Raw genomic sequence first — 15,000 nt, 5'->3', positions numbered from 1 at the left:
CTGCCCATGTGGAGGACCTTGATTAGGTCCTCCTGGTCCAAAACCTGGTGGACCACCAAGGGGACCTTGACCAGGTGGCATGTGTGGTCCTGGCATACCCTGGGGTGGCCCATGTGGACCACCATATCCTGGAGGTCCAGGAGGCCCAGGAGGTCCAGATGGTGGGCCCATGTGCCCTGGAGGCCTTGGTGGTCTCATGAATCCCGGAGGGCCTCCACCACCACCCATCATGTGATTCATCGGTGGTCCATCATTCATCATGTCTGTTCAAAGAAACATCAGAGAAGTAATATAAATTTTTGTAATAAAATTTATTACTTGGATATTTACCTACTGTTCAGGATAACTTATATCTCTCGCCTAGCAGCATGGAGACACACATAAGCTATCTTGAACAGTAGATAAGAGTCATCCCAAATAAATTAAATCTTAACTGCAATAATAATGTCAATTTCATACCACTGTTTGGTAATATCAACTAATTACGTTCAACATGATAACCAATACCTTAGGTTATTAACCAATAATATACTAGTTAAAATTTTACTCAGTTTAATTATCATAATATTTAGTATTAAATTGATTCATCATACCTTCATATACTATACAAATGAAGTAAACTGATTATTCAAGTAGTTTGTCTTTACACCTGTAATACATTGGCATTATGTGGTGACAGCATCAAGGAACTGGTATCCAAGTGAGAAATTTGTAATTATGATATTTTTTTTATAATAAAATTAGATTTTGTATATACTTACCCAGTAATTATATAGCTTAGAGTTTCCTACTCAACAGCAGCCTAAATTCAAATTTGGCAGGTAGCACTTCGATAGCTCAGTGTAGGTACGTACAGTGCCGTCCCCCTATGGCAATACAGGCGGTCCCCGGGTTACGACGGTTCCGGCTTACGACGTTCCGAGGTTACGACGCTTTTTCTTAAATATTCAATGGAAAATCCGTCCTGGGTTACGACGCTTGTTCCGAGGTTACGACGCTGACGCTTCCGACGCTCCGAGTTAACGACGCTTTTAAAAAACGCATGCTATGATAAAAATCCTTTATAGTTTAGCACAGTATATAATAAAAATATGTTTTTGGTTACATTACAACAAAAATTTTGAGGTTATGATGATTTTTGACACTTTTTTTTTCGTATTTTTTGAATTTTTTTAGTGACGCCGCATAAGCGGAACTAGTTTGCGGGCGAATGAATACACTAGCTTGGGATGCGCAGTTTAAAACAGTCCAAAAGCGCAAATATAATGAAAAATCATTGCTTGTTTCCAGTACATAATTAAAAAAACTAAGTTTCTGGTTAGATTACAACACAAATTCCAAGGTTACGACGTTTTGTTATGCTTTTTAACGATACCTCATATGCAGAACTAGTTTTTGAGCGGAGGTGCATAAATTAATTAACGCTATTAAACTGTATGATAGTTCATCCAAGAAGAGGAAGGTCATCACGATGGAGGTCAAATATGACGTGGTAAAGCGTTCGGAGAAGGGAGAAACTAACACCGAAATAGGCCGTTCTTTAGGCTTGAGCAGGACCACGGTGGTAACCATTGTGAAGGACAAGGAACGTATTCTGAAGCATGTTAAGGATGCTGCACCGATGAAGTCAACGGTGATAAACGAGAAGCAACGTAGCCAGAGCATTGTTGAAATGGAGAAATTGCTCATGATCTGGCTGGAGGACCAGAACCAGCGACGTGTTCCGGTGAGCTTAAGTGTGATCCAGGAGAAGGCTAGAGCGTGCATGAGGCAGTAGTGAAAAAGTTTGGCGAAGGCAGTGCTGTGGTGAATTTTCCGCGAGTAGAGGTGGTTTAACCGTTTTAAGGCTCGTGCAAATTTGCATAATGTGAAGCTGCAAGGTGAAGCTGCTAGTGCTGATAGCGAAGCAGCAGAAAATTTTCCAGGTGGTTTGGCTGAGATAATTAAGGATGTGGTTACACGGCTGACCAAGTCTTTAATGTGGATGAGACTGGATTATTTTGGAAAAGAATGCCAAATCGAACGTACCTTTCCAAGGAGGAGAAGTCAGCACTGGCCATAAAGCTGGAAAGGAGCGGACTGACTTTGCTGTTTGGGTCCAATGCAAGTGGCGATTTGAAACTGAAGCCCTTGCTGGTGTATTTGGCCAGAGAATCCCAGGGCATTCAAGGGCATTTTCAAGAGTCAACTCCCTGTGATTTGGAAATCAAACAAGAAGGCTTGGGTTACCTTGATGGTCTTCGAAGATTGGTTCAATGACCATTTCGTGCAGCAGTGGAGCGGTATTTGACTTCGAAGGGTCTGCCTTTTAAGGCCCTCTTAGTCCTGGACAATGCCCCTGGTCACCCCCTTCCAACAATTTGAGCGACATGCACCCTAATGTGAAGGTGGTGTACCTCCCACCCAATACCAACATCGCTGATACAGCCAATGGACCAGGGAGTAATAGCTAATTTCAAGGCTTACTACCTTAGAAGGACCATACGTTTTGCTTTGAGGGCCATAGAAGCTAACAAGGAGTTGACACTGAAGCAATTCTGGAAGGGCTACAACATTGCTGATGCAGTGAAAAATATTGCAAGTGCTTGGGACGAGGTGAAGACGACCACTTTAAATGGGGCCTGGAAGAAACTGTGTCCACAGTTTGTGCACAGTTTTGAAGGCTTTGACCGCAGGCAGAAGACGTCGAGACCTGTGACGAGGAAGATCGTAGGGCTAAGCAAGAGCTGAAACTAGATCTTGAAACCTGATGAGTAACAGAGTGCTGGCTTCCCATGGAGGGATTGTTCTGCAGAGGACTTACTTGAACTTGAACAACAAATGATTGAGGAAGAGGAGGCGGCACCAAAGCCAAAACCCAGGTCATTAACTGTTGAAAGGCTTGTCAGAGGGTTTTACTCATCTGGAGAGAGCCTTGGCTTCTTTTGAGGCAGAAGACCCTAACGTTGCTAGGTTTGACAAAATCAAGAGAGGAATCATGGATTTGGTGACTTTCTACAAGGAGACCCTGAAGGAGAAGCAGACGAAAGAAGTGTGCAGTCCAGGCTTGACACTTTCTTTCACAAGTCTCCAGTAGCCACCACCGATCCCACTCCTAGTCTGGTTAAGGCAATTCTGAACTGTTTTTACTAAGTTTATGTGTTTTTACAATAGTGTACATATTAAAATGTGTTAATTTTTTCAAATGTAAACAAACTAAATGTAAGGAGTAAATTGTAACTTCCATTAATTTTCATCATTTGTAATTTTTATTGCAAGAAGTTGGTGACAGTTCCAGATCACCCCCTGTTACTACCTGTGACAAGGGGGGGGGGGGGGGGGGTGGGGGGGGGGGGGAAGGGGGGGGGGGGGGGGGGGGAACGTTCCCAGATCTCCCTGTACGACCTGTGGGACAGGTTCCAGATCTCCCTTGTACTACCTGTGGACAGTTCCAGATCCCCCTGTTAACCTGGACCCTCTGTAGCAGCCCGCCCACCTGTACGTGTACAATCAGGTAAGCAATTTCATTTTTCTCATTTCATGTTGGAAATTGTTTACACCCTACATACATACGTACACTAACTTACATAGTGGTACAATGTGTTTGATGTTGCATAACCTTATTATTTTTTTTTTTCATTTCAGGAACCCTTTGATAGTGACAGCGACCCAGATGACCCTGGGCCTTTCCATGGTTTTGATGCCTCGCCCTATTCATCAGGTAAGGAATCCTTAACAAATTTGTATAAAATGTTTTATAAATTGCTAATAGAAATTTTATTAAAAGTGTACATATTGCTACAATTACATCCACCTTCCTTATAATATTTATGTACCCTATCATTCTTTCCAGATCTAGATGTTCCCTCATCAGTTTGATACGAGTATCACCTCTCCAGAGCCCAAATCAGTTGATACGAGTAGTATCACCTCTCCATTCCTTCAGGTAAAAGAATTCTTCATTTTTTATATTGAACACGTATTACACACTACATATGTCAAACAGTAATAACATGTGCAGTAGTTACAGTAGTAGTAACTATCAGTTTTATATATTTTTATCATTCCAGACTCCCAAGCACCTGCCCATCCCACTCCATAGCCCAGCCACCCACTCTCATGTACCATATGGCCATCCCAGTAAGCAAGCCAACCACTAGAATTTGGTAAGGACCATGTTTTTTTTTTATTAATGTTTTATTATTACATATGTAATAACCATGTTATGTATGTAACATACATACTATAATCATATGTACTATTACATTATCATTCCAGACTGGCATGCACCTGTGACTTACATAAACCAGACCTCTACATAGCCTACATGTCTTCATTTTGCTGAAGGTAAGGAATTCTCAGTTGTGTTTAATGTTTGCATACGTACAATAAATTTTGTACACCTAAGTGGTTACATACTGTCCTTTAATATTAATTCTTCATTCCCAGACTGCCCATCATCCTAGCCTGTTATCTGTGATAAAGCACACTGAAGTTAGGTTTGGAATGCATCCTTATCATGAATGCTCTACACCTCCACCTCATCTCCACAACCTAGGTAACAGCCTTTGAGACTCACTAAAAGTTGGTAAGTTATGTAAGGAATTTCTAAATTAAGTTTTATACTACATGTATATGTGATATTAAACCACTGTATGGTGCATATTACTGTATGTAACTTACTCTGCATAGAGGACTTACTGACAAAATTATTTTTTGTACATTCCAGAGTCCCCTGATGATGTAGGCTATGGGGCCACATAAGACTTTGTCCATCCAGGGTTACATTGAACGACAACTTTAAACTAAAAGTAAGGAATTAATTAACATACATTAACTCTTTTAGTACTCTTGATATATCTACAGTAATTAACATATTGCATTCACAACTTTCTGTAGTGTATATTTTGTACACTAATTTTGTTACTTTTTCCTTCCAGAACCAAACATTTTTCACACAACTCCAGGTTGTTACTAACAAATTACTACAAGTGTCATCAAGGGATAACTACAAGTAGAAGCACCATTTTTGGATGGAAAAAAAAACCCTTCAGGAAAGTATACGTATCACATGTAACATGTAGTGTAACAAAGTATGAAACAGTAAGGTTTTTACATACAGTAGTATTACATACGTACATAACTTTTTTTTACAGGAATTTCCAACCAAGTTTGATTATGTACATACATGTTATAAACCACTGTACGTATGGTTACTGTATGTACTTACTAAACATACATACATGACTTAACTTTGATACTTTTTTGGTACATTCCAGAAAACCAGGACCCCCTCCATGATGCAGGCTATGGGGCCACATAAAACTTTGTCCAGGGTTACTACATAACATAGCACGACAACTGTAAACTATGTACTACTGTACTAAAGGTAAGGAATATACATAGTAGTAAACACATACATTAAGTAAGTTTTATACGTACATACTAAAAAAAAGTGACCAAGATCTCTCACATGGGATAAGTGATCAAGGTCCCTCATGGAATTACATACTGTACACTCCCTGCTGAACAGGGGTGTTAGACCAACCATTTACAATATGCATACCAGTTGATATTAAACCACTGTATGGTGCATATTACTGTATGTAACTTACTATGCATAGAGTACTTACTGACAAAATTATTTTTTGTACATTCAGCATTCCAGAACCCCCTGAATGATGTAGGCTATGGGGCCACCATAAGACTTTGGTGCATCCAGGGTTACATAGCACGACAACTTTAAACTAAAGGTAAGGAATTAATTAACATAAACATTAACTAAGTTTTATACATGTTATATATGTGATATTTAAACCACTGTATGGTGCATATTACTGTATGTACTACTATGCATAGAGTACTACTGGACATACTAATTATTTTTTGTACATTCCAGAACCCCATGAATGATGTAGGCTATGGGCCACATAAGACTTTGTGCATCCAGGGTTACATAGCATGACAACTTTAAACTAAAAGTAAGAATTAATTCACATACATTAACTTTTTTACTCTTGATATAACTCAAAGTAAGGAATTATAAACTAAAAGTAAGGAATTAATTAACATACATTAACTCTTTTACTCTTGATATCTATAATTTACATATTGCATTCAGGACTTTGTGTAGTATTTTGTACTAATTGTGTTATACTTTTACCTTCCAGAGCTACCAGACTGGGATTTTAGTGTACTCCAGGATCTACCAAAGGATTACATACTAGTGTACAGTGTATAATAGTGTTTAGTGTATAATCTAACCTAAGGATTAAGTGTAGTACATTGTGCTTTATAGTGTCACAAGAGTTTAATAAAGAATTATACCTTCAAGAACCATCCTTTGCCATTGAAATAACCACACTACACATCATGCAATACTTGCATGTCACACAGGTAAGGTCTCTCTAACTTTTTCTTAGTTTAAGGCATATTTCCAAGTGTCGTTCCGGCTTACGACGATTTTCGGCTTACGACGCGCCTCAAGAACGGAACCCCCGTCGTAACCCGGGGACTGCCTGTACTAGGAACGACTTAGCAAATCACGGTATCTGTTTTATGCATAATGTCCATCAGAGGAGAGGTGGGCAGGCTCTGATCAAATAATTACTGGGTAAGTATATAAAAAATCTAATTTTATTATAAAAATGGCAATTTGTCAAAAATTTCCTAACTATACAAACCTGAGGTCCTTTAACAATAGGAAGTAGCTAGCGGCAGCTGGGACGGTCGTAAGCTTCGAACAAGGGGAGAACGGTAGTTAACTGCTTGTCCGACAGTGCGCGCGCCGCGCGCCTGAGAGGTGAAGAATCACTTTTGCTTTTAGGCCCATGCAAAAAAAATGCAGTGTGAGGGGTGGCATGAGGTGGGACTATATGTAAAGGACCTCCGGTTTGTATAGTTAGGAAAAATGCAATTTTCAACAAATTGCCATTTGTTCCGACACGAATACAAACCCTCGGTCCTTTAACAATAGGAAGACTCACTTCTTGGTGAGAGGAATCTGAGTCTTTTTGATGAACAGACTGGTGTTCGTCCAACCTTGGAATGCCTCCCTGGTCGTAAGAGCGAGGGAGGGATCCAAGCCTCTGTCCGATTAATCGGGGCGTGCACCACAGGATCAATGGTCAGACCTCTGGACCGAGTACTAAGAGAGAGGCAAGCGTATCTCTTCGTACCAGCAAGCAAGAACTTGTTCCTGTTTGCAAGAGGCAACATAAAGTTATGGGTTTGTCTCTTGTTGGCTTCCACTTCCCCCCCCCTTGTTGGGGAAAGTGGTGGATAATTGCTCCCATCCCTAGTGAAAAGGACAGGATGGGGCTCTGTTGAGTAGCTCACCTGCATCTCGTCCTTATCCAGCAGGGTGACGACCGTATCCCTCTACCCACAAGTAGAGGGGGAGAAAAAGATGGGAAGAGGAGCCAGTCACACTCTCATTCACTCATCCATTCTTACAGTGACACCAGGACTCGATGCTGTTCAGCCTGCGAGGGTCTGGGTTCGCTACACAACGTGTTGAGCAACCACCACGGGTCCCAAGCAAAAAGATCCAAGGACCTGTGGGCAATATCCCGAAGGTAGAAGGAGGTGCATGTGGTCTGGTTGGACCAGACCCCTGCCTTCAGTACCTGCGCCACGGAGAAGCTCTTGCGGACAAATCAGCATCTCCTTCGCATTGAAGGCGATGAAGTCCATTAGGGAGGGGATTGTGAAGGACTCGAACCGATCGTCAGGGACCGAAGAATTCTGAGTCTTTGCTACGAAGTTCGGTACGAAATCGAGCATCACGGATCCCCATCCCCTGGATGCTTGACTTCGCAGGAAAAGTCATGCAGTTCCCTCAGAGGAAATGAAGGGAATAGTCGTATGACCTATCCCTCTTCTCGACTTCGGTGATGTCCAGTACCCATACTGATCCATCCGTCTGCAGCGAAGTGTCTCACATCCTCCTATCCCCATGCAGCGAAGTTCTTCTCAGTAGTGGATAGGACACTGCCACTTGATGGTAGGTGTCGATGGTATGGGTACTGGGACAAGCTATTAGGACGAAGTAATGATTTATCGGGAACCACCGAACTAAGTCCACAGCGTAGTTCGTAACTGACTCGGGCGCCCTGACAGCTGCCGACTGACTGGTTCGGTAGTAAGGCAAGTTGTCCAAGCATCTGAGTAAGTCACGTGACCTTCGCCCTTTAAAGGGTTATGCCGAGAGGCCAAACAAATAGTGTATTTGTTTGTCACCGATGCCGGACGGTGAGGTGATTATTCTCTTAAGGCATGTGCCCAACAGGCGAAAGTCAATTGCCTTCTAGAGACCAAGGTCCCTGAAGGCAAGACATTCCTCATAGTAGTTGAATCTCAGCTAAGGAGAAACAACACTTTGTGCCGTTGAAGACGAAGGTAGACATTGAATGCAACCTACGTCTTCACAGGCGAATCGAGAGGATTCTCAAGATTCTGAACCTGTGCTTACAAATGACTGAAAACGCTAACCGCTATTTCATTGTTGTCCGGTGAGGAGTCGTCGTTGCAATGAAAGCGGGGCGCTTTTCAGTAATGAAAACACGGGAGAGCCGCCTGAAGAACTGCTTCTCATGGGCTGAACATTTGGAAGTAGAGCTGGCAGGTCGGGGAGTAGGCGATGTCTTCCGATACATCTGTTAATTCGGGGTGAACAATGAATAATTGCACCCCTACGAATACGAGATATTTTAAAGACAAACTTAGAAATCTGCAAAATCATTCGCATTATCGCAGTGCGATGCAGCAGGAGACTAGTACAGACTTCTGTTACCGTGCGGTAAACAGAAAGATGGAAGAGTCCAAGAGATATCTCTGTTGAAAATTCTCGCAATGTCGAAGGCGATGAAATAGAGTATCACGGCAGTAGATGGTCATATATGTATGCGAGAATCCCCGTTAATTAGAGACCTAAGTCCATGATTGTTGGGCAGAGATACGGTTTGGTAGTCAATCAATGCAGGGGAGAGAGACATAACCGACCGTGCATCTCGGAGACCCAGCTGCAACTGAGCTGCCTCGGGCAGTTCAAATACGCAGTAGCTCTCGCTGACTCGTCATCCTGAGTTGCCAGGTAATCCATTCCACGAAGGAATGCCTTCGGCTAGAACCATTGAGCATAAATAAAAGATATGCACAAGCAATTATATTTAAACGAAATGGATTCCGGTAAATACAAAAGCTGAGTTGGTGTTGTCGTGACAATACCATAAGTATCTAAAATGACAATTTGTCGAAAATTGCATTTTTCCTAACTATACAAACCTGAGGTCCTTTAACAATAGGAAGGTAACTAGCGGCAGCTGGGACGGTCGTAAGCTTCGAACAAGGGGAGAACGGTAGTTAACTGCTTGTCCGATCGTGCGCGGAGCCCGCGCGCCCGAGAGGTTAAGAATCACTTTTGCTTTAGGCCCATGCAAAAAGTTGCAGAGTGAGGGGTGGCATGAGGTGGGACTATATGTAAAGGACCTCAGGTTTGTATAGTTAGGAAAAATGCAATTTTCGACAAATTGTCATTTGTTCCGATACGTAATAAAACCTCGGTCTTTAACAATAGGAAGACTCACTTCTTGGTGGGAGGAATCTGAGTCTTTTTGGTGAACAGACTGGTGTGTCGAAACCACCCCTGGAGTGCCTCCCTGGTCGTAAGAGCAAGGGAGGGATCCAAACCTCTGTCCGATTGATCGGGGTGTGCACCGCAGGATCAATGGTCAGACCTCTGGGCCAAGTACTAAGAGAGAGGCAAGCGTATCTCTTCGTACCAGCAAGCAAGAACTTGTTCCTGTTTGCAAGAGACAATCATAAAATGATGGGTTTGTCTCAATTTGGCATCCACTTCCTCCCCCTTGTTGGAGGAAGTGGTGGATATTTACTCCTATCCCTACTGAAGGGATAGGATGGTGCTCTATTGAGTAGCTTCACCTGCATCTCGTCCTTACCCAGCAGGGTGACGACCGTGTCCCTCTACCCAAAGGTAGAGGGAAGAAAAAGAATGGGAAGAGGAGCCAGTCACACTCTCATTCCTCATCCATTCTTATGTCACACCAGGACTCGATGCTGGTTCAGCCTGCGAGGGTCTGGGTTAACTACACAACGTGTTGAGCAACCACCAACGGTTCCCAAGGAAAAGATCCAAGGAACTGTGGGCAATATCCTGAAGGTAGAAAGGAGGTGCATGCGGTCCGGTTGGACCAGGCGCCTGCCTTCATTACCTGCGCCACGGAGAAGTTCTTGCGGAACGCGAGAGAATGATGAAGAGGCGTCCACACTCATCCTGGGTGTCGAGTTTCTTCAGACAGCTCCGTCGCACCTTCACAGGACAAAGCAGCATAGCCTTCGTATCGGAGGCGGTGACGTCCCTTAGGGAGGGTATTGTGAAGGACTCGAACCAATCGTCAGTTACCGAAGGGTTCTGAGTCTTCGCTACGAGATCGGTACGAAATCGAGCGTCACAAATCCCCATCCCTTTGTGCTTGACTTCTCAAGAGAAGTCATGCAGTTACCTAAGACGAAAAGAATAAGGGAATAGTCGTATGACCTATCCCTCTTCTCGACTTTGGTTATTAGTACAGTACTCATACTGACAAGCTATTAAGACGAAGTATAATGATTGCTCTGGAACAACCGAACTAAGTCCACAGCATAGTTCGTAACTGACTCGGGCGCTCTGACAGCTGCCGACTAACTGGTTCGGAATCAGTAGAGGCAAGTTGTCCAAGCATCCGGGCGGGTAAGTCACGTGACCTTCGCTCTTTAAAGAGTTATGCTGAGAGACCAAACAAATAAAATATTTGTTAGTCACCGATGCCGGACGGCGCGGCGATGATTCTCTTAATGCATAAGCTCAAAGGCGAAAGTCAATTGCCTTCAAAAGACGAGGTCCCTGATGGCAAGAAAATCTCATAGACGTTTGAATCTCAGCTTAAGGAGAAACAACACTATGTGACGTTGAAGACGAAGGTAGGCAATGAATGCAAACCTACGTCTTCCAGCTGAATCGAGAGAGGAATCTCAAGATTCTAACCTGTGCTTACAAATGACTGAAAACGCTAACCGACCATTTCATTGCTGTCCGTTGTGCAATGAAAGCGGGCGTTCTTCAGTAATGAAACACAGGGGAGACCGCTTGAAGTAACGCTTCTAATGGGCTGAACGTTTGGAAGTAGAGCTGGCAGGTGGGAGTAGGCGATGTCTTTCAATACATCTGCTAATCCGGGGTGAACAATGAACAATTGTACACCTCCGAATACAAGATATTTTGAGGACAAACTCAGATTCCGCAAAAATCATTCGCATTATCGGGATACGATGCAGCAAGAGACTATTACAGAATTCTGTTACCGTGCGGTAAACAGAAAGATGAGAGTCGAATAGATATCTCTGTTTAAAATTCTCGCATACCGAAGACGATGATACTAGCGTTTCTCAGCAGTAGATGGTCATTCAATGTATGACGAGAATCCCCGTTAATCAGAGACTTAAGTCTGATTGTTGGGCAGAGATACGGTTGTTATTCAATCAAAGCAGGTGAGAAAGACATAAACAACCGTCTATCTCAAAGCGGCAGCTGATACTGAAATGCCTCGGGCAATTCAATACGCAGTAGCTGTCGCTGACTCGTCATCCTGAGTTGCAAGTAATCCTTTCCACGAAGGAATGCGTTCGGCTAGAACCAACCGAGCATAAAAAGATATGCTCCGAGCAATTATATTTAAGCGAAACGAATTTCGGTAAATATAAAAGCTTAAATGGTGTTGTTGTGACAACACCATAAGTATATAAAATTGAAACTGGAAACTCCTGGGAGGTTGCAGGCAACCCGGGTTGCAGTTCAATTAGAATACTTTTCGTCTAAGTCGCAATCCGTAGAATAACCAGGATATGCGCCTACCCCTCGGACCATTCAACTGCTTAGCAGAATCATGTCGCGAGGTTAATATACGTAGTATATTTGTAGGATTCTGAACAACGATCTCCATCCTAAATTCTTTCCTTCAAGAAACAAAATAAGGAGTGGAGATCGACCACCTTCGTTCTCTATTCAAGAGAGTGAAGGAGAAGTTCTTCCTCGAAGGAAAGCTTCAATGGTGAACAGAATACTAAGACGATAGTTCCAGCCAAACTGGATATTCCCGTCCGTTCTTCTCTATTCCAGGTTGGTCGCCTACTGTGAGATAGTCTTCTTTCAGCAGCAGTCTTCTTCCTAATGCTAGAAATTCCAGGAATTCGAGCATAGGCGAGGTTCCCGATTATCGTGTAACATATCGGGGATTCTCGTCTCGCTCACTTTGGACCGTGGTCTCGCCTAAGTGTTTGGGAGATCGTAAGAAACTCTAACACTCTGAATGCGCTAGAAATTCCGTAGAATTCTAAGCAGTCTGCGAAACCCCACCGAATTCGTCAAACGATATCAGCTGGTGGTCCTCTCGATTCCCGTAGAAATCGAGAATGGGGCAGGATCCCTCCTCAACGACCGGGGCTTACGTCAGGTAGGGACCCGAAGGTCCCCCCTGGTAGCGCAGTCCCCAACGTGGGATCCTACAGAGAAATCTCTGTAGGATCCTTCCCTTTCCCTCTGTAGCCGTAAGGAGAGAGGGAATGGGGGAGGAATTGGATACTCGTCGCCTTCCCAGTGGAACTAGCAGTTGGAGAAGAGTAGGAGCCGCATCAGAGTCTGGGAAAACGTATCGTCAGGAGAAAACGTTTTCCCCGAGGAGGGTTACGAACTCTCACTGAGGTAAGGGTCTGCCGCCACTGTGGACGTCGTCCTGGGTGGGCTGATCGACACCTGACAGGAGAGAGCCGATACCGTCCTCCGACTCATTCCAGTTCCTCCCGTCGAGGTCGAAACCTCTCAGGAGGACCGAAGAGTATTTAAATACGGTGTCGAAGACACGTAGAAACGCCGCTGTCGCAGTAGAGGAGGTGGAAGTAGCTTGATCGACCGGCCAGAACTGAGAGAGCCTTCTTGTCGGAGACGAGAGACTCTGGTTTCAAGACAGAATCGGCAAGCTGCGATCGCGGCATACCCACCGTCGGTTTGGGTCCCTCTCGGCCCCAAAACGACTCGAGCAGAGACATGGGCTCTGCTGGTGGGAGAGGCGATCCTTCCCCCCGGTCGTTGTGCTGACGAATCGTGCAATAACTGGGTAAAGTTACTCTGAATCTCGGAAGTTACAGCGTCTTGAGGAGTAGGACCGTCCAGTCCCTCCAACAAGAGCAGCTCCCAGGACCCTCCTCCTTCAGAAGAAGGACCAGCACAGATCCCTGACGGTTGCCTCCAATCACTTGCGCGTACGTCCTGGTTGGTCCTAAGACCAACCTGGCACGTGCGGCGTCGTGACGGGATCGTGAGCGGCGCATCTCTCACGATCACTCCTATATACCTCTCTTCCTGGCGTATGCCGAGGAAGTTGAAGGTATCGGAGAGACAAGAACTGACGCTACCCCCTCTCCCCCTGACGGTCACCTCAATCACTTGCGCGTTACGTCCTGGTTGGTCCTAAGACCATACGTGGCACGTGCGGCGTCGTGACGGGATCGTGAGCGGCGCACCTCTCACGATCACTCCTAGCTACCTCGCTCTTCCCGGTGTAGCCCGAGGAAGTTGAGGGTAGTGGAGAGACAGACCTGACGCTCCCCCCCCTGCTCGCTGGCAGGACCAGCGTACGTGGGGGGCTGCAGCCGATCACCAACCGCAGTGGGGATCGATCTGCAGGCCTGGCCGTGCCGCTCACCTGTGGCGAGCGGCTCGACTGAGCACGTCGACCCCGGTCCCGTGCGTCAGACGAGCTGCTGCTGGTCACCGTATCCGCCCGGTCCCTGTGGGAGCGGCGGTCAGGTGACCTGCAGAGCTCGCTTTCGCCGTGAGACCGGTGAGCGTCCTCGCGGCACGTCAAACCGCTGGTACCAGCCGAGGCTGGTACCGTCGGTCGAGGGGACCTGGGGGACCTCTTCCCAGCCTCAACCCGTGGCCGGTCAGAGACCGTCACGTCCACCCGAGGTACCGGCTGGTCGCTGCGAGAGCGGCCGCTGGCCTGGCGAGAGTCACCTGAGCGGCTCTCGACAGTCTTCTGCTCCGTGCCTCGGTCATGACGCTGAGCGAACTCAGGCGTCTTAACTTTGGCTGCACGGTCACCCGAAGGAGATCGTACACTCGGAACTTCTCGCGGACGAGAAACCGAGCCGGTACCTGGCTTAGCAGCAGAGCTGCCAAGACCAGGCGAGGGTGTACCAGCGGTAGCCAGCACACCCTTGGCCCCCGTCTTCTTCTTCTTCTCAGAAGGGGAGACGGGCCCCGTTCCCGAAGGAACGGAGGAGGCCAGCAGAAGAACCCCCCGTCACACCGGAATGTGACGAGCCCTTCGAAGTTCCCGAAGGAGTCTTCTTAGGGGGAATAACACCCGGTTACCAGCTGTCGCTGCGAGAGCTGGCCGCTGGCCTGGCGAGAGTCACCTGAGCGGTTTCTCGCCAGCCTTCTGCTCCGTGCCGTGGTCTTGGTGCCGAGCGAACTCTGGCGCCGAAACTTTGGCTGCACGGTCTCCCGAGGGAGAGCGTACACTCGGGATCTCCCGCGAACGAGAGACCGAGCCGGAACCTGGCGTAGCGGCATCGCCGCTAGCACCAGGCGAGGAAGTACCAGAGCTAACCGATACTCCTCTGGTCCCCGTCTATCTCTTCCTTACGGAAGGGGAGACGGGCCCCGCTCCCGAAGGAGCAGGAGGACCAGCAGAAGGACCCCCCGTCCCACCGAGGTGGGACGGGCCCTTAGAAGTTCCCGAAGGAGACTTCTTAGGGGGGGGAGGCAGCCTTCTTCTTCTTCGGCTTATGGGCCTTAGAAGTCGAAGGGGAAGAGGCAGCAACAGACGAAGACGAAGATGACACCTTCCTCTTCTTCGTCAGCTCACGCAGGACAGTCGTCAGGTCCTCCATCCAGGCCGGAGTCGGGCCTATTGCCGAAGCAACACGGCCCCGACTGCACCTGTCCGGAAGGACCTGGGA

The 15,000-nt window shown here is 46.1% G+C and overlaps 1 protein-coding gene across 1 annotated transcript in view; it reads right to left on the bottom strand.

The window, feature by feature from the left end:
• The window catches only part of LOC135208426 (RNA-binding protein 42-like), a gene marked incomplete in the record, with an annotated part of 88,558 nt that overhangs the window by 71,643 nt on the left and 1,915 nt on the right, over positions 1–15,000 (bottom strand). The window contains 1 exon segment of the mRNA XM_064240580.1: positions 1–263. This exon segment is cut by the window's left edge and continues 164 nt beyond it. Within this exon segment, the coding sequence (XP_064096650.1) occupies positions 1–263 (263 nt within the window).

Source organism: Macrobrachium nipponense, chromosome 35, assembly GCF_015104395.2.
Source record: "Macrobrachium nipponense isolate FS-2020 chromosome 35, ASM1510439v2, whole genome shotgun sequence".
NCBI lineage: Eukaryota > Metazoa > Arthropoda > Malacostraca > Decapoda > Palaemonidae > Macrobrachium > Macrobrachium nipponense.
This window is presented reverse-complemented; position numbering and strand designations above follow the sequence as displayed.